The sequence below is a fragment of the Aythya marila genome, assembly GCF_965140915.1.
Source record: "Aythya marila genome assembly, chromosome: 2".
NCBI lineage: Eukaryota > Metazoa > Chordata > Aves > Anseriformes > Anatidae > Aythya > Aythya marila.
The window spans coordinates 46,560,300-46,578,434 of NC_139043.1; the positions used below are offsets into that span (position 1 = coordinate 46,560,300).

The following is an 18,135-nucleotide window of genomic DNA, read 5'->3' on the forward strand; positions in this document are numbered from 1 at the left end:
TTCTGCCCTGCAATGAACCTACTTGGCCTTCAAAGGCAGCTGACATTGGCACTGTCTGCAGGAATTTGGGGTTTATGCTGGCAGATGGGGTCCAGCTCTCACTTCCCCTTTCACTTTGTGCAGCTGCTGGTCTTCCCCGCTCCCGTTAGCTTCTGCTGTGCTTCGGCGACATCTCAGATCAGCGGCGCTGAACTTGGCACAGGGCACAGCGCTCCCACACGGGAGCATCCTCCCCTGGCCTGTACAGACTTGCGCTGCCAGAGAAGGCCATTAACTGCAATACGCTCGGGGACAGGAGCTGGCAAAGTCTGAACAAAGGGATTTCAACTTAAACTGCAGGAATGTTTTTCAAAGACGTGACTTTAGCTTGCTCCGTGCTGTCAGCAGGTGATCTCCATCCTTCCGGCACGCAAATCTCCTTTTGCCTTTGCTGGATGGAGTGGACGGAGGGACTGGCTGTGGTTCAGCACTGGGGCTTTTTTCCCTCCTTGGCTCCAGGCTGTTAAAAATATCAGCCTTTCCGATGTTTTTTTCCCCAAAACTGTTATAACAGTTAATCACTTCAATCAGGCTCATAAAAAACAAAAAACAAAAAACAACACTTTTCTAATTAACAAAAACAAGAGATTTTTTTAAAAAATATTTTTTAATTTTTCCCCCTGTCAGTCCCCAGCCTGTTACTTATCACTTCAGCAAAGCTGAAACCCCAATCAGGCTCCTGCAATTCACTTCCCAGCTTGCAAAATCAGACACCAGAGGCTATTAGCCTTATCTGCATTTATTTATCTACAGAAAGGTTAAGTCACCTTATTAGCTGGCATAAGAAGGCAATACAGTGCAAACAAACACAACTAGAATTCCCCAGTGGCTGCTCCCCTATTTGCATGCTTTTCCTTTTCCCGGGTTTTGTTTATTTTGTGTATCAAAAATGACGAAAGAAAGGCAAACTTCTAGAGCATTTCCAAGGATATTGAAGTCATGTAAGAGCACGAATTGCAACCCAAACCTTCGCTTTATGGCTTTAGTCACTCGCAGCCCCAGGTCTGGTTATGGGGAAGCTGCTTTCTATAACAATGACAAGTGTCTCACGTTTCCTTTCTGAACTCTGGGAAGGTGGACAAACCCTCCCAGCCTTGCCAGGAAGCTGCGGGGAGAGGTGAGGAAGGGCAGCCTTGGTGTTTTGGGTGGTGAGCGATGCACACACAGCCTGCGTTTGGGTCCTGAATCAGAGGGTGCTTTCCACTTGACCAGAGCAGGACTGCTTCCACGTATGTCCAGTCCTTCCTGAACCATGGTTTATAAACAATGAGAAGTCCCAGGGGAATAAAAAAAAAATAAATAAAAATAAAAAAGGAAAAAATTGCACAGACCATGAATGGCTAAGGGGCCATCCTATCTTATTTGCCCAATGTCTTACTTTTGGTGCTGCTTTGGCCCACCCCTCACCGCTTCATTGCATCTGTCTTTAGGAATTTCCTCATGGTGAGTGAGACACCTCTCTCACACGTAATGAACCTGACATGCTGTTACTCTCGAGGGAGCACGGATCTGATCCCTTCTCCCTCATGCCCTTTAAACATACGCTGTGACAGTGGCCTGATGGCTACGCCCCACGGGCATCCCGTCTTCCCGGCAGGCAAACTCTCCTCGAATGCTGCATGAGCTGACTTGTGGCAGGAGATCGGACGTCAGGGGTTGATGTAAGCTGACCAAGCCCAGATTGCATCTAGCCACAGCTCACTGGTAATGAGTTTCTGAGACATCTGGTAATGAGTTTCTCATTGGCAAGTGAGATGCAATAGATGCCAATGAGGTTGTAATGGAAATCCCGTTGTTACCTTCTTGTTTAACCTTAAAGAGGGGTTTTGTACCTAATGTTGTAGGTTTAGGTGCCCAGTTTTGGGTGTTCACCTCCAGCAGGAATGAAAACCTGTACCTGTGCCCAACCCAGCACCACCCAGAGAGGCTGCTCCTGGAGAAGACAAAGAAGGCCTTTTGCTTTACAACGGGGACCAAAACTACACATACACCGTGTGTCGGCTTATGGCCTGGCAATCCTCACTCAGGCAAAAACCTCCTGGGTAGCAGCTTCCCTGCCCTGAAAGAGAAGACCTGTGGTCATCATAAGGAAAGTGAAGCTTTAGGCCAGGCCATCTGCAAAAATACAGAAGAGCCTTAACAGTAAGCCAAAATGCCACAGTGCTAAAATACCTTTCCTGGGTATTTTTGAGGAGCCCTTTCTCCTTCCCTGGCTGAGGTGCACAAGGGAAGGTCAGTCCCGGTATATGGAACAAATGAATGTGGAAGTTGGCGTTGGCATTTCAGAATTACAGTGGTTTGAGCCTTAAATATTGCACTGGAAACCCCCAAGTTATCGTGTTGCAGTGCTGAAATAGTTACATTACGTAGCAGACTGAAGTGAATCAGGAGAAGGTACTTCTCAGAAAATGCTTCTTCAGAATTTTGTGCAAGAGTTGATGAAAATATCTCCGCTCGGCCACTTCTTCTTTCAGCTTGCTTTCACATGAAATTGTCCCCGTCTTGAACCCAAGAACACCACCAGCTTGTGCCGTGTCCTTGGGGGCAGGAATCCCCTGGGTGAATTCTGCTCCCTGTGAGGAGGAAGCTCCTTCAGTTTTGGAGCTGCTTTGCGCCTGCTTTGCTTGTGGCTCCATCCCTGTGGTGGAGAAGCCAGCGTGCAGCCAGCACAGCTTACTTTCCCCGTCCAACCTGCGGTCTTCTCAAGCCCTGTGGCAAACCACCACCAGCTGCTTTCTAGTTCTAGCCTGCTGAATTGCTCCTCACACCTCCACCCCACCCTGTCGGGAGACCTGGGATGTGGGGAAGGACTCCCACCCAAGGAAGGGCCGTACATTGCTGCAGGATGTCCTCGGAAAGGGTTCAGTGGGGTGGGTACGGCTGCTCCAGGGCCCTTACTCCACCCTCGCGCCGCTGAGCCCTGAGCCAGCTTCAGGCGTGCAAGTATGACCACGCTGGCTGATTGCAGTGTGGACACACATCCACAGCCTACACCTCGAGCAAACAAGACGAAAAGGCACGAGGAAAAATAAAGTAAGAGAGGGTTTTAAAAAAAAAATAAAATAAATGGCGAGGGCAAGGAAATCAACAGCATAAATATTGACTCAGTGATAAAATAGTTTATCTATATATTAAAGCAACATTTTCATAGAACAAGGAAAATAGTGACTGAATGCCTTCCCGCCCACAGGATATGTGTTTGGTTGCACACATCCAAGGTCATAGCCCTTCAGAGCCCTGTTGAGTGAGAGCTCCAAAGCTCTCGCTTTGATGGGCAGCTGGAGCAGCTCCCAGCCCACTTGGCTTTCTTAGGAAGCATCGAAGTGTCTTCCTGCAGCACCAGTTCCTGGCAGAGCCCTGCCTGCCCGTTGCCTAACCTAGGAGTGTCCTGAAGGGATCGAGTCACTCAGAAATGCCTCCTCGCTGGATGAGGAAACATTCGCTTGGCAGCAGGAAACGTGGAATTTGTAATGGCTTATCCTCCCCGGGGGCACAGCTCGCTGCTCCCCGTGCTGCTGGTAATTACGCCGAAGCCCTGGCTGCTGCTCAGACCGTGCACACGCACGGAGAGCAGGTCGCGGCGCCAAGCACAGTTGCTCAATGCTTATCTCTCGCTACAGAACAGAGAGTACCAGCTCTGCTTCTGCCAGAGGAGGTGAGCACATCCAAGCCCCAGCCCCAACGACCACAAGTGGGACGAAACTGCAGGGCGAACCGAGGAACACTGAGCGATGGGTCCGCAATGTGCGTGCCTCTCCCCAAAAGTGGCGGTGCTATCCGCCACGTACTGCCAGCTCCCGTTCTTCCCACCGCCCTCCCACTTATTGTGGTGGCTTTGTCCCTGCAGGGTGCAGCCCAGCCTCTGCGCTGGGCAATAGTAGTGCCAGGACACTGCTTAACCCAGCACCAGAAATCCCTCCAGGGCGTGCAGTAGCCCCGGGAGATGCTTGGGAAGCCTTTGCAGTTAGTGCAGGGTTTTCTTTGCTTTCCCAGTCTAGCCATTCGAAACCACTTTTCCCTAATCTCTGAGGAAAAAAAAAGCAGGATGACTAGCAGGGTTTTGAAGCAGTTAGGACCAAGAAGTGTCCCTGGGGAGTTAGCAGGCTGGCTGGTTGGCTGCTGAGGGTAAGTGCCATGTATATGCTGAGTGTTCCTGCTGTACGTGCATTATTGCAGTGCTGCCCGCAGCTATGGGACTGAGCACTGCAAGGGCAACATCACCAGGTGCTTCACCGAAATCAGGCTGGGTTGCCGCAGCTGGTCAGCATTACCCTGCCCAGGGAGCCACGGTGAGCTTTGCAGGCAGCAGTCTGTCTGTTCAGCGGGGCAGAGCCTCAGATGCACCTCACTGTCAGCAGCAGTGTGATGGGATCCTTATCCTTAGGTGACAGTGTCAGTTTTCAGGCCACAAGTGCATGTGCAAGTGTCTCTTGTGGTTTCTATGGTTAGCTATCAAGCCTCTGGTGACCCATACATTATTTCAAGGGGAACCTCCTTTCTGCAATACAGCAGCGCTTAATGGGGACTTCCAAATGTGGAGGCAAACACATTCAGCTACGGATGGTGTTCCCCAGGAAACCTGTCCACAAGTCACAGAAAGCCCAAGCTCCCACCCGAAAGACGCACTAGGTTGGGTCAGTTGAGGTCTTGTCCAACTGAGCACTGAAAACCTCCATGGACGGAGACTGACATCTTGGCAACTGACCTCCTGGTGATTTTTTTGTTTCCCCTGATGGCCCTCTTGAAATCCCCAAGACACAAACTGTGCCTGCTGCCTCTCCTAGTGGTGTCTGTCTCTATAGAGAGGATGTACAGAAGCTCCATTGCCTTTGTGAGTCCCCTTCAAGCACATCTTGGCTGCTTCCACACCACCCTGAGCCTCCTTGTTTTGGAGGGTGCTCCTGAGCACCCAGACAAGCCCACACCCTCAGCCTCTCTCCACAGGCCCCTGACATCTTGGTATCCCTCTCCCACACCAGTTTCCCAACACCCCTCTCAAACTGGGGGGTCCAGCACTGGACACAACATCCCAGACAGAGCCACTGACCACATCAGGGCCCTGAGGGCACTGCCCTGTGGTGGACAGTGCCCACCCTGCCCACAGCCCAGGACCCCACTGCCAAGTTGGTGACGTCTTTTTTGTGTCAAAGGATCTAGAAGCAGAAATACCTTAGAAAGAGAACTGGAAAACCTAGACTGACAGCTATTTTGTTGAAGTTAGAACATATTCCTCTTCAGTCTAAAACATATAGCTTCTTCCTCAGGACCACATTTTCAGAAATGTTGTCTTCTTGCAACCCTTTCTTGTGTTTTACTTCATGAAGCAATACTCTGCACACTTGAATTTTAGAGGTAAACTCCTCACTTTTTATCACTGGTTACTAATCACACAGTTCCCTCTGTGGCTGTCTTGTGGCTGAGAAGAAGGTGGCTGCAGATATGATGTCCTATGGGCAAGTTCCTACCTTAGCTCACCTCCACACCTCTCAAACCACACAATCTAAGGCTTGCTGCTCCTTTTCTGCAGAAACTAGCTGTGTGGCTGACAGCATGAGGATAGCAGCACTGCTACTCATTTGTGTGCAATGGTCAAGGTCAAATCCATTGTACCATTCTTCTTGTCTTTTGAGTCATCAAGACTTCCTTCTTAAGAATCGCACCACAATTTGCGGTGTTTTAATGCAATTAGGGGCACATAGACAGCCTGGCAATGCCATCAACGTTCAAGGTCTCCGGAGGGTCACAGCAGGCATTGATTTGCATCCCTTGGAATGTCATACACACCAAACCCTGCAGGATAATCTATCTCGCTTATTCATCATATTCATTTCTACTACATATCACCCTTGTAAACATAATATCCTGTAAGCCATCTTGATAAACACTGTGACTGATAAATGTTGAACTAATCTTCCAAGTTTCAGTGACTCACTGGCAATGACAACAGGGACACTTCTCTGGTTTTGTGCATAGTCCTCTACCTAATCAAGCCAAACTATGCTTTAAGGTTCAGCTGCAACTAGCATTTCATTTGGCTTGGTTCCCCGTGAAGGTATACAAGGTGTTATTTATCTTAGAATATAATACTCGTGGACCTTGCTCATATAGGGGATTTTTCAAACACTTCTCACCATTAGCTCAAGAACGCTTGCTTCAATCTTTGTGTGCAACACTGTGAGAGTTGCTGTTAACCATGCACCTGATTGTTTTATTGTTTGAAGCATGACCTGGCATAGCCCAGCTGGAGGAGAATCTGGTCAACAGGATGCTTAGAAAAATAGACTTGTGTTTGACGATGAGGGAAAGGTGCAGGAAAGGCTCATTACAGCCAGTGCTTGAGAGCATAAGGATAACCCACCTTCTGGCCTCGTAAGCCAAGGTCTTATGGTTGGCCGCGATCTTCAGCCATCTTACAAGGTCTACCGACCGTGTTTGAGCTGCTCAGTCTTCAAACAGCTTGCTCATCAGTTTCTCTTCACTTTTATTTTGTGTGTGTGCTCTAAATTACCTGTAAGTAGAAACTTCCAGTCATTGAGCTTTTTGAGACCATCTCCAGATGCATTTTGGATGACCATGCATGAACTATTTACAAGAAAAATCTTAAAATCATAGAATCATAGAACGGTTTGGGTTGGAAGGGACCTTGAAGATCACCTATTTCCAACCCCCTGCCATGGGCAAGGATGCCACCCACTAGATCAGGTTGCCCAGGGCCTCATTCAGCCTGGCCTTGAACACCTCCAGGGATGGGACACCATTTGGTTATACAGTGATTGCAGCCCTGGCCCTGTGCTGACAGGTACCACCAGCAGACATGGGCCAAACCCTGCGTGCACAGAAGAGGGGAATTCCACCTCCAACATGCACCTTGCTTAGCAAGCTTTCCCTCCCACAGGTGTTGGAGCTAAAAACCTGGTTTCCATTCTGGGCATGAAGTATTTATGAAGTCTTAGTGTACTAACAGTCCTAGTTTATCTTCTTCTGCCTTAAAAGTATCACAAAAGTGAAACATTGACCAAGCTTTCTGCAGATGTACAAACATCTCCTAGACCTTGACATGCAACAATGACTCTGTAATAAGGAAATGGCAGTTTTGAACTAATATGCGTTGAGCCAAAGCCGAGGGACAAGGCACAAGTGGATGCACTGCAATGTGCAGCGGGTCCCTTGGCGATCTGTGGGCCAGAAATCTCCCTCACCACTAGAGTCTGGTCCTTCTCTGGCCATTTGCATGAGGGCAGCCACAGCTTACAGCTGGCTGGGAGTCAGTCATGCTTGCAAAGCGACACACCAGGGCAAACAAATCAGGCTCGCAGCCTTCGTTATTTCTCCATCACATGGGAATTCATATGCTTGGAAATATACAGCTCTTGGTTGTCACCTCTGCAGACAGATGAGGGAGGATAATTAATCCTTAATTTCCCTGTGCTCCTAGCGGTTGTCTTCAGCTCCAGCGGAGGATTCAGGCATGCAGGAGCCGTGGTTGCCCCAGGCTCGCTGCTGTTTCAGCTGTTGGCTGCAGCAACTCCCCTTCTGCCCTGAGTCACTGCCAGACCCTATGTCAGGCAGAGTCTGGCCAATGTTTGCCTTTCTGCTTGTCCAACGCATGTGAATTAAACCAACTCAAACCCAACCATTGCCAGGTATCAGCCAGCCTAATCAAACACGACACACTTCCTCCTCTGTCTGTCCCCAGATGTGACAAGGCTCTGCTTCCCAAGCGGAGGGAGGTATCCTACTCATCCTAGCCCTGCTGGTACCCAAAAAGCCTTCTCCATGTTTATGGAGAAAAGGCACTGGGAGCACCCTGCTCCCTTTCTTGCCCATTCCTCTTTTTGGAGGGAAAGACTTCTGAGCACACCAGGGGGAAAAGCACCTCTCAGGACACGGGTGGCAGATACGAGGAGTCAGGGCACTCTCTTGAAGCAGGGGACCTAGCGCAAGGGCACGGGGACTTTTTTGCTTTCTGATACAATGAAGGAAAAGGCACAAACCCATCTCCAGTGGCATCTCCACCGGCAAGTCTATTTTTACAATCCTGTTGGGCATGGAGCCAATCTGTCAGTTGCGACAAACCTCACAGGTTCCAATAATGAGGCTCACACAAATGTGTCCTTGGGTTTTCTGCACATGCCACAACCGTGACTCACCTTCTGCAGTTACAAGAAGACGTGGACAGCATGGCAAGCCCAGAGCAAACAAGTGGTATCACCAGCATGATGCATACATTTTTAGGCATCATTATGATTCTTTATTAGGATTGCAATAAAAAATTACCAAGGATGACAAGCATGTGCGGGCAAGGGAAAGAAGCCAACACCTTAGAAAGGATGATTCTTGACACATGTAATGTATTGACAGGCATACGTTGTCATCCTGACAACGAAGAGCAATCATCCACCCAAAATTTAGCACGAGTGGGGTACCAATGAACTATTTAATTACATTGCACAAATGGAAAACAGTATCATCCAGAGGTATAAAAAAATGTTGCTTGAGAAACTCCATTTCCACTTAGAGTAACTGTCAGCTTAAATGGGGAGGGAGGTGCGTCAAACATGGACACTCTTAATGAAAACAGCTGTCTGTTCATAGGTACTCTCCCAAAATTACAGTTTGACCTATAGAAACCAGGAGTGGCAATCAAAATATCAGTGCTGGTCAAGAAGTTAAAGGAAAAAGCAACCTTACAATGAGTAACATGTCAGGAATGGGAGAGCGGGAATTACGGACATCAGATGCAAATGGCAAGTTAACAGGTGTGTGTGATAGGGGAACCTGAAGGAATTCATGGAATGCTCCAACATCTTCCAGGCAATGGGAACCTGGGGCAAGCACGGGGCCTCTTCAAGAGGCAGCAAGGAAAATCATCACCAGCAGAGTAGAAATGTCTGCAGCATTCAGCACAAAATTCTGTTCGCTTTTCCATTTTGGGGTAGTTCATCTTATGGAAAAGTACCAATGCACAGGCACCTTCCATAGGCACCATGTTTACTTTCTACCTTCCGTCCCTGAATGGGGAAGGCTCCATCACCACAGGGTGTGAAGAGGAGGGGTGGCTGATAAGCCTCTGGCTCCGGTTTCCAGACGACTGACTCAGAACTGATCAGCTCTCTCCCAAGTAGTCGCTGTTCCCACACCTCCACCAGGCACCTGGGAACGGCTGCACAGGCTGAACATGGCAGATGCAATGTGCATGACTTTGCAAATTGGTGGAGAAGCGTGCAAGGGGGGTTAGCAAGTCTGTAGGTGCCTGGCTGGCTCCAGTGCTGAATTAGGAGAAAGTACATGGGGTGAGGATCTGATTAGGACCTGGCAGTGGCAATAGCTGAGGTGTTATCCAGGCTGAAAATGGAGGAGGAAAGACCCTCACGTCTCCTTCTTCTCTGCTGGGAGTGGCGCTGGTCGAGGCGCAGCAGTGTGCAGCAGAAAAAGGCCACAGAGCGTCATGGCGAGGCCAACCCACCACACAGGTGTCCACGTCTCCCCAAAGAGAAGCTTGCCCAGGATGGCCTGAAGGAAAAGAAAAAGACAAAGCTTTGCTGGGCTGAGCTGTCCCAAAGCCCTCTGTGCTGTCAGCTCCTCCCCAGGGCTGTGGGGACTTCAGCTGGGGGAGCCTGCCTAGGAAAAACACCACCACTAAAAAATAGCTGCTGATGATGCTGGAGACAACCTACTGCATCACCCAGCCTGGAAGTGCAGCCAGATGGTGGTCCCCAACCAGGATTTTGGTAGCTGCACACATACTTTGTTGCCTTGCCAGCACCTCTCAGGAACCAAGTCTCTACTCCAGTCCATAAAAACACAGCCCCTCTCATTGGAGAGTGTTTCGGACAAGGTTGTGAGCTGGCTGCAAAATGTTGGAGCACAGAAGCCAGATTGACAGCTTGTGAGACAGAAACGCAAGCAGAAAAAAACCTGTGGGTCAAAAATGTTCCTGCTGTCACTTAGAGACAGTGCGTCCTCACACACAGTTAGGGTGGCTTTGGCTTGTCACCGGTGAGATTTCACTAAAGCAAAAGCAAAACAAAACAGTGCTCCCAGCCCAAAGTCTCATCAGCAATTAGAAAATTTCTTTACATGTTACAGCTGCTGCAAGGTATGGTTCTTGGCAGCAATGCTCTTCATCCTGCACCACCCTTGAAAATATTATAGCCTCTGTGTGAAGAACAGGTACGGCAGCTGAGGGCTGATATAATTATTTCACAGCTGCCTCTGCAGGGATACTTACATCTCCCTTTGCAGCCAGCATCACCGTTCCCACATCACTGTACTCCTCTAGGCTCCAGCACCTCGGGAAATGAATTTACTTACCGAAGAGATGAAGTTGGTGGCTGTTGTTGTCACAGAGGCAGTAGCCGAGGAGGAGGAGAGTCGCAGGGCTTTTGCAAAGACCGTCCACATGACTGCATTGCAGGCGCACACCAAGCCAATGCAGCCTACGCGAAGCAGCACAGGCAGCTGCAGGACAAAAGGGGAAAACCCGCTTATTTTTACTGACTGCTTATTCAGCCTCGCTACCTCATGGGCACTTTGGAGCAAAACCAAACGGCATGGGCTTGAAACTGAGTTACAGATGGTATCACATGGAGATGAATACATTAAGCCACAGAAGACAACAGAAGCAGGAAAACAGCTCTGGATGGAGTGTGTTTGAGGCGTCCTGCTGTGAATCCAGCCTCAGACTATAAACTGAGAAGAGCCGGGACAGCATATAGAGGCTGTCATACCAGCAGCCAAAGTCCAGAAAGCTCCTGACCTCGTGAGCTGGTTCACACACAATCCAGTGAAATGCCCTTCAGTCATCACCAGATGTATGGGAAAGGGTCAAATTCACCCCTGCAGAGAGGAACGCAGACGCTGCATGTGCCAGCACTGCGTATGGCCCAGGCTCTGTCCGCTGTGTTTTTGGGCTGAGTCCTGTGTGGGCCCAAACCACCTGCCCTCACTGCCTCCTGCTGACCTGCCTGCCTGCTGCAGTAAAGGCAGATCGGGGTCCTCTGGGAGGAAAATGAGAGCTAAGGGGCCTTGTGCCTTATTTTACATGCTCTCTGGAGAGCAGGTTTACCGAGAGCACCAGCATTTAATAGGCATTAAACCACCTCTGAACTCTAGGGCCCTCAAAGCCAACGAGGTTCTCACGAGTAAAAGGTCCTTAGGTGACCCGACAAGACATATAACAGCCTCAGTCTGGAAAAAGGGCACGGTTTTGCTTAAATAGCCTTTACCATCTTCCCTCTCCCCCACATCCGCAGTTCTTGCAGCTGTGGCCATCTCCGTAGCCCCTGGGTGTTGTGGCACCAGGGGAGGAAGCCAGAGGCAGAACAACTCCTGCCAACACTCAGGGAGCACACAGCGATGAGGAACAGCGAGGCTTTGCCTCAGCCCATAGCGATCATGCCTTCACGGCCCATCGCCTCTCTTGGTCAACAAAAGGCCGCGGTGGGATCAGCCTCGAGGCAGACGGAACTGGAGGTGTGAAGCCACCCACAAACATGGCTTGGGTGGCACCTGCCCCGCAGGAAGGGCTGCACTGTGCCCTCCCTGTGCCAGCCACCCTGGCCACCGGGGCCACCAGCCACCTTGTGCTCCTGCCCAGAAGAAGACATAATTAACCATGAGCCAGGGCAGGTCACAGGGCTTTCTGAAGCGAGTTCAACCTTAAAGGAAAAGGTCATGAAGGAAAACCCCGCTCGACCGCTAGCACAAGCTCTTCAAAGCTAACCCCACCCCACGGAGGTCATGTGTTTGGCCACCTTGGTGGCAAAGGCCTCCGACTTTATCAGGGCAACAGCAAACACTCCCGAACAATTCCCACCTGCAAAGCGCTTTGCGGCACGAGGCCCTTCGCCCCGACACGCCGCCGTCCTGTCAAACCCTGCCTAGAAGGATCACAGGGCCAGCCGTGCCCACACACTACCCGTCCTTTGAGGAAGAAGCCTGCTGCCATGTTATGGTTTGCCACGGGATGGACTTTGCCTGATGACCTCTGTGGTGGCTCCTTATCCCTGGCCTCACGCTCTGCCTGGGTTGACAGGCGGCGCTACCTTGCACCTGTGTGTGTCCACGTATGCCTCTAGTGGGTTGGTAGATTTGGAAGACAGGAAGAAAATTCTCCATGTTCTACCTAAATTCAGCATATTCTGCTCTGGATCAGAAAGAGCCTACCGTGGTTGACTGTTAAGAAAAGGGGCCTTAGGATTGTTAGGACTGTTAAGAAAAATATCTCATTACTATCTCCAGCTACCCACCAGAGGGTGTAGAGAAGGTAGAGCCAAGCTCTTCTCTAGGGTTTGTTGTGATTTGACAAGGGGCAGATAGTCAAGGTTAGAAAAGGTGAAATGTTGATATAATATCGGGAAAAACAAAGGTGACCAAACACTGAAGCAGAGATTATGAGCTCTTTAACCCTGCAGGCATTCAAAACTTGACTGGAGAGGGCCATGAGCAACCAGTTAGCCCTAATGAGATTGGACAAGAGACCTCTGGAGGTCCTGCCTAACCTGAATTACTCTGTGAGTCTACCAGTGGTGGCACAAAGCTGGCTCCCACCATCACAGCAGCTATGCTATCTTCACAAGCAACCCACAACCCATTGTTGAACTTCTGTCCCAGAGCCACAGATATCGGCTGCGGCATGCTCTGGAGGTGGCACAGGCCCAGAAGGAAGGTGTTGCAGAGAAGTCGAGTCCCTCCGCATCCCAGGCAGAGGAGTGGTCACTGCAGTGGCACACAGGTGTGGAGATGGGAACATCCCCGGGTGCTCCCCACAAGGAAGGACGGAGGTGTAATTCCTCCCCTGCCAAGGGCTCAGCAGAGCCAGCCCAGTGAGTCAAAGATTACTGTTCTGATTGCTTTTCTAAGACGAGATTAATTTCAGTGTACATTTCAGATAATCCAGAATCACTGATGAAATGGCAGAAGTAAATTTAGATGGAATTTGGCAGGGCAGAGGGGAAAGTAAAGAAAAGGTTTTGTTCAAGTGAAATGACCCCTTGTAGTCAGGTCGCTCTCAGGCTGGTCCACCACAACACATCCGTCTGACCTGGAAATCCATCCTTGTGCTGCTGTCAAGTATCCTGATACTCTACGTCAAAACACTAATATATTTTTTAACATTTGCTGCCACGTTCCGTATTGTATAAGTGATGGCTACTCGCTTGATCTGTTTTCAGATTCCTTTATTCTTCCTCAAACACAGAACTTGAACCTTTGTTTGTCTGTGGCTGCTCTGCAGAAATGCCTTCGTAGCAAGTGCATAGGAGTCAAGCAAGCAGCAAGCCCTCTGAAATGTTTACATGTGGTCCTGTATGATTTAAGCTACTTGGAAAACTGCCATTTACCTGAAATTGTCAGTTTTACATCTGGACTGATTAATTTAGTTCATAATCATTGCCTAGAATGGACCTGAAAAGTAACTGGAGGAACCAATTTGTTCAGAAAAACAAAACAGTCATGGAATAGGAGCATGGTTGAGGTTGGAAGGGACCTCTGGAGCTCACCTTGTCCAAGCTCCCAGCTCAAGAAGGGTCAGCTAGAGCTGATGCCCAGGACCATGCTCAAAGGGCTTCTGAATCTCCAAGAGAAGACAACACAACCTCTCTGGGCAACCCGTACCAGTGCTCCCTCACCCACGCAGTGCTTCCTGGTGTTCAGAGGGAACCTCCTGTGTTCAGTTCATGCCCATTGCCTCTGGGCACCGGGTACCACTGGAAAAAGCCTGGCTCCATCCTCTCTGTACCCTCCCTTGAGGTGTTCACAGACATTGATGAGATCCCCCGAGCCTCCTCTTCTTCAGACTGAACAGTCCCAGCTCCCTCTGCCTCTCCTCACAGAGAGGTGCTCCAGGCCCTTCACCAAATTCGTGGCCCTTGGCTGGACCTCCTTCAGTAGCTCTGTGTCTCTCTTGTACTGGGGAGAGTCAGACAGCACAGTGCTGAGCAGAGGGGATCACCCCCCTTGACTTGCTGGCAACACTCCTCCTCATGGACACACTTTCTCATGCCACCTTCTAAAAAGATCAGTAAATGGGCAGTATTTCTGTAAGTTTCAAAGGAGGAAAATACTCAGAAAATATGCTGTCAACATTTAAAGTAATTCCACACTCTGCTTTTCTGTCAGTGCAGAGCAACATCTTTTGGGGAGGGATCAGAGAGAGTAACAGGATTTAAAATTTTTAATTTCCCTTCCCTATATCATTTTGATATATCAGAAAGGATCTACAGGATTGGTGAGTACGGAGGGTTTATTATTATTATTATTATTTTTAACCATCTCCAATAAACACACAAGTTGATTTTCTTTTATCCTGATACAGGGCTGGATTATTATAATATTTATTTATTTTTTTTTCAGATATATTTTGTGTTCTGGGCACTCCTTTGAATTTCAAGTCCAAATGTACATTTGCCACATGAATACCAACCCCTGCTCTTTGCCTGGTCTTCTCAGTTTGTTTTCAGGATCCGCTCCTGCTGCCTACCTCAAAACCCAGCACGTTTTGTGCATCTCCACCTTCGTCGTGCCTGTCCTAGAGCTCACCTCGTGCAGGCGAGGACACCGACCACTTTTTAAGGTGAAAGGCCAGCAGCCCGACCTGACCTTTCGCACAGTGGGGTTTGAGAAACCCCGCCGTGATTCAGCTCATCCCAAGTGAGCACATCGGATGAGCCAAGCTGCCTGCTCCACCTCCTCACAGCTCCTGCCACGAGCGGACAAGGCTGAACAGAGAAGGCTCCCCAGTGCATTCCCACCCTATCAGCCTTGCTTCACTCCACTCGCTCTTCATTCCTACAGCCACCCTTCCCGCAGCTCTCCAGCACCAGCCCCACATTCCCCATCCAAGGAATGGGGCAGGGCAGCCCCAGCAAGCCCTGCCGGCAGGGAGGGGCCGAGCGGCGGCCATTTCGCCCTCCTTTTCCTTCCTTTTTTCCTTCCTTCCTTCCTTCCTTCCTTCCTTCCTTCCTTCCTTCCTGCCGCCTTACCCAGCCTCCGGCGCCCCTCAGGGGACGCGCCCCCAGCGCCAGCTTCGCCGCCGCCGCCGCCGCCGCCCCCAGCAGCCCCGCGGCCGCTGCCGCCACCGCCGCCCGCATGGCGGCCCCGGGAGGAGCTGAGGGAAGGGAAAGGGAAGGGGAAGGGCTGGGCTCTGCGCTGCTCCGGGGCGCACGGAAGTGGTGTCTGCGAGGACACAGCGTGAGGAGCGGCTGGGGGAGCTGGGGGGGTTTGGTCTGGGGGAGAGGAGGCTCGGGGGAGGACTTATTGGTCTCCGCAGGTACCTGAAAGGAAGGGGTGAGGAGCTGGCGTCGGCCTCTTCTGGCAGATAATCAGTGATAGGACTAGAGGGAATGGCCTCAAGTTGCACCAGGGGAGGTTTAGGCTGGAAATTAGGAGACATTTCTTCTCAGAAAGAGCAGCCAGGCATTGGAACGGGTTGCCCAGGGAGGTGGTGGAGTCACTGTCCCTGGGGGTGTTCAGGGAAAGGTTGGACGTGGTGCGTAGGGACATGGGTGACAATGGTAGGGGCACAGCTGGACCAGATAATCTTGAAGGCCTTTTCTAACCCTAAAGCAGTCAGAGGTCAATACCCCAGGACATGCAGTTGGGCTGAGGCAGGTTGGGTATTGCTGTTTTCTAGGGTTGCAGCAAATGCCCCCAGGGCACAGGTTTGTGGGCCTCACTCTGCTCTCCAGCAGATTACAAGCACTCTTAATTCTAACCTGCTGCTAGTTGTCTGCAGAGCAAACAAACTCCTCAGTGTACGTTCAGCTTCTGACTTATATACTCCACGCCACCACTAAAGTGGGGAAAAAAAAAGCTGCAGCAGTAAGTGACCTTTAAGTTTTTAGATGAGCCCTTTCTTCAGTCAAATACCAAAGAAGCTTCCTAGGACGTGTAGGACGCTGTAGATGGCACACCATTGCTGCCTTTTGCCCCATCAGTTGTGGGCAGACACAGCATTGTACAAAATAGCCAAAACTGGGACTTACTGTGAAAAATGGTAAAACCAAACATTTACTGTAACAATATACATCAGAGGTTTGTGTTCTGCTAATAAATTTGTTATTTGCTACAGTTCCCTATCTTAATTGTGATTAAGGCAATTTATACTGTATTCCTAAAATGTTTTGCATAGCTTCAGACTGTTTCTTAACATTTCTATCTTCTGTTTGATAAGAAAAGTGTTGCAAAACACTTTTATATAAGCACTGTAGGATATGATTTCAAAATCTGCTGGAATTATGCACTGGAGAAAAATAGTTTTTTGAAAGCATTTTAATTTCAAATAGAGAAAGAAGAATACAAAAGCCAAAATATATTTACAGTTTTATTTACAAATCCAGTATGGTCATATTTCTCCTTTATTGAACAGACTACATATAATTAGCATTTTGAAAACGAGTAAGTATTAACAGTTATTAAATTTGATAAGTTCATTTTAACTCACTACAAACATCCCTCCTTTAAGATAATAAAAAAATCAAAGAAATTATGCCTTTAAAAATTCAGCTCAGGTAGAAAAAGTAGCATTTCAGAAGATTTCAGCAGGGACCTGAATAAAAGCATGGAAGGAATAAGGAGTCCTAGTATGTTTCCAGAGAGAAAGCTTTTCCCTAACAAAGTATAAAAAAACTCAGGACATATCTTGCAGCACCTATACAAAAATCACATTTTGAAGAGTTACAGAACCCCTTCAATAGGAAGGTATTAATATGTCGATGAAAGCTGCCCACTTAGTTAAGCAAAGTTCTTCACTAAAAGTTGTTACTAGCAAGAAAAAAAAAAAATTTGATTGTTCCGAGTACAGCAGACAACACTCAACAGCAACAGTGAAGTTTGACAACTGGCTTTTGCTTATGCTGTACACTTGAAACACAGAGCTTTGCAGGTTTTTGTGTGTCATTATAGCTGATCTATATGATATCTACATGTGAAATCTTTTAGTTTCTTTCAAGAAAGCATTTTCAACTCGTAGTTTCTCAGTCTCCTGTAAAACAGAAAAAAAAGATATTTAGAATTTTTCATATTTCATATTTATAAGTAAATGATGACTATTTGTCCAAGCGTTTTGAACACTTGAGGAAATAAAAAGGTAATTCTTGTTTGGGGGACCGTGAAGAGGCAGACCGGCCATGACCTACACAGCTGTATAAGTTCAGAGGTGTCTATTACTCTGAAACAGAAGAGCAAGAATGTTTTGGAAAGTTTTGAACTTTGCTGTCCTCTACATCACATCATTACTCCATCTGTACTGTACTCTCTGAAACTTACCTCAGTAAGTTTAGCGTAATCTTTCTTCAGTTTCACAAGATACTGAATCTTCTGGTTTAGATTTTGATGACCAAGTAATTTCCCATTTTCCTCAGCAAGAGTGTTAACTTGCTTCCTCAGCAAGTCCATTTCCTGTAATTAGTAAATACATAGTGTACATCTTGCTTTAGACCATCCTTCCCTTTTCGGACAAAATATCTCGTTTAGATCTGCTTAACATAGTAATGTTCAACTTTGTTGTAACATATGATGCAAGAGTTAGCTGTCCAGGCAACACATCTTTGTTGCATGTCTCCTCAGGTGCTACACTAGATGCCTCTTAAGGTCAAACGCATCATTTGATTTGTACTGCAAACTTTAACAGAGTTCTGTACCCAGAGTTCCACTGGTGTTTCACCAGTGCACCAGTAAACATTACAAATATAACCAACTAATCTGTTACACAAAACATTTTCAGAGGCGGTCTGTGATTGCTAATTCAATTCTAATTCACAATATTATTGAATTAGCAACAGCTCTACATCTACTGAATAAGATTTTACCATAAAAGACAAAAATTACATATAACCTTTCCAATTCTGTCTCTCTCTTCATACGTTTCCTCCAGTTTTGATCTAATTTCTTCTTTTTCATGAAATGCTTTCAGCTCCAAAGCTCTAGTTCGTTCCATCTCCTGTGTCATTTCAAGACAAATATTCTCCCTGATTCTGAGAGCATTCTTGGTCTCTTCTAATCTGCCAATAAAAAAAGCATCACAAAATATTGAAAAACCAACATAAATGGCATACAAGAGAAATACTATGTCAGCCTCAGACACAGAAGTAGACT

The 18,135-nt window shown here is 48.3% G+C and overlaps 2 protein-coding genes across 2 annotated transcripts in view; both read right to left on the reverse strand.

The window, feature by feature from the left end:
• Window positions 1-8,277: 8,277 nt before the first annotated feature.
• Window positions 8,278-15,131, reverse strand: TMEM42 (transmembrane protein 42; the record flags this gene model as incomplete). The annotated part of the gene is made up of 3 exons (XM_082752748.1): window positions 8,278-9,552; window positions 10,354-10,500; window positions 15,024-15,131. The coding sequence occupies 3 exons, from the start codon at window positions 15,129-15,131 to the stop codon at window positions 9,409-9,411; spliced, it is 399 nt and encodes a 132-aa protein (XP_082608874.1). The 3' UTR covers window positions 8,278-9,408.
• A 1,186-nt stretch (window positions 15,132-16,317) lies between these two features.
• Window positions 16,318-18,135, reverse strand: part of KIF15 (kinesin family member 15) — a 35,411-nt gene continuing 33,593 nt past the window's right edge. Inside the window, exons 33-35 of the mRNA XM_082752208.1 lie at window positions 17,876-18,041; window positions 17,308-17,439; window positions 16,318-17,023 (exon numbers count right to left, since the gene is read on the reverse strand). Coding sequence (XP_082608334.1) covers window positions 16,961-17,023; window positions 17,308-17,439; window positions 17,876-18,041 — 361 coding nt within the window. The 3' untranslated portion in view covers window positions 16,318-16,960. The remainder of the gene's footprint in view (window positions 17,024-17,307; window positions 17,440-17,875; window positions 18,042-18,135) is intronic.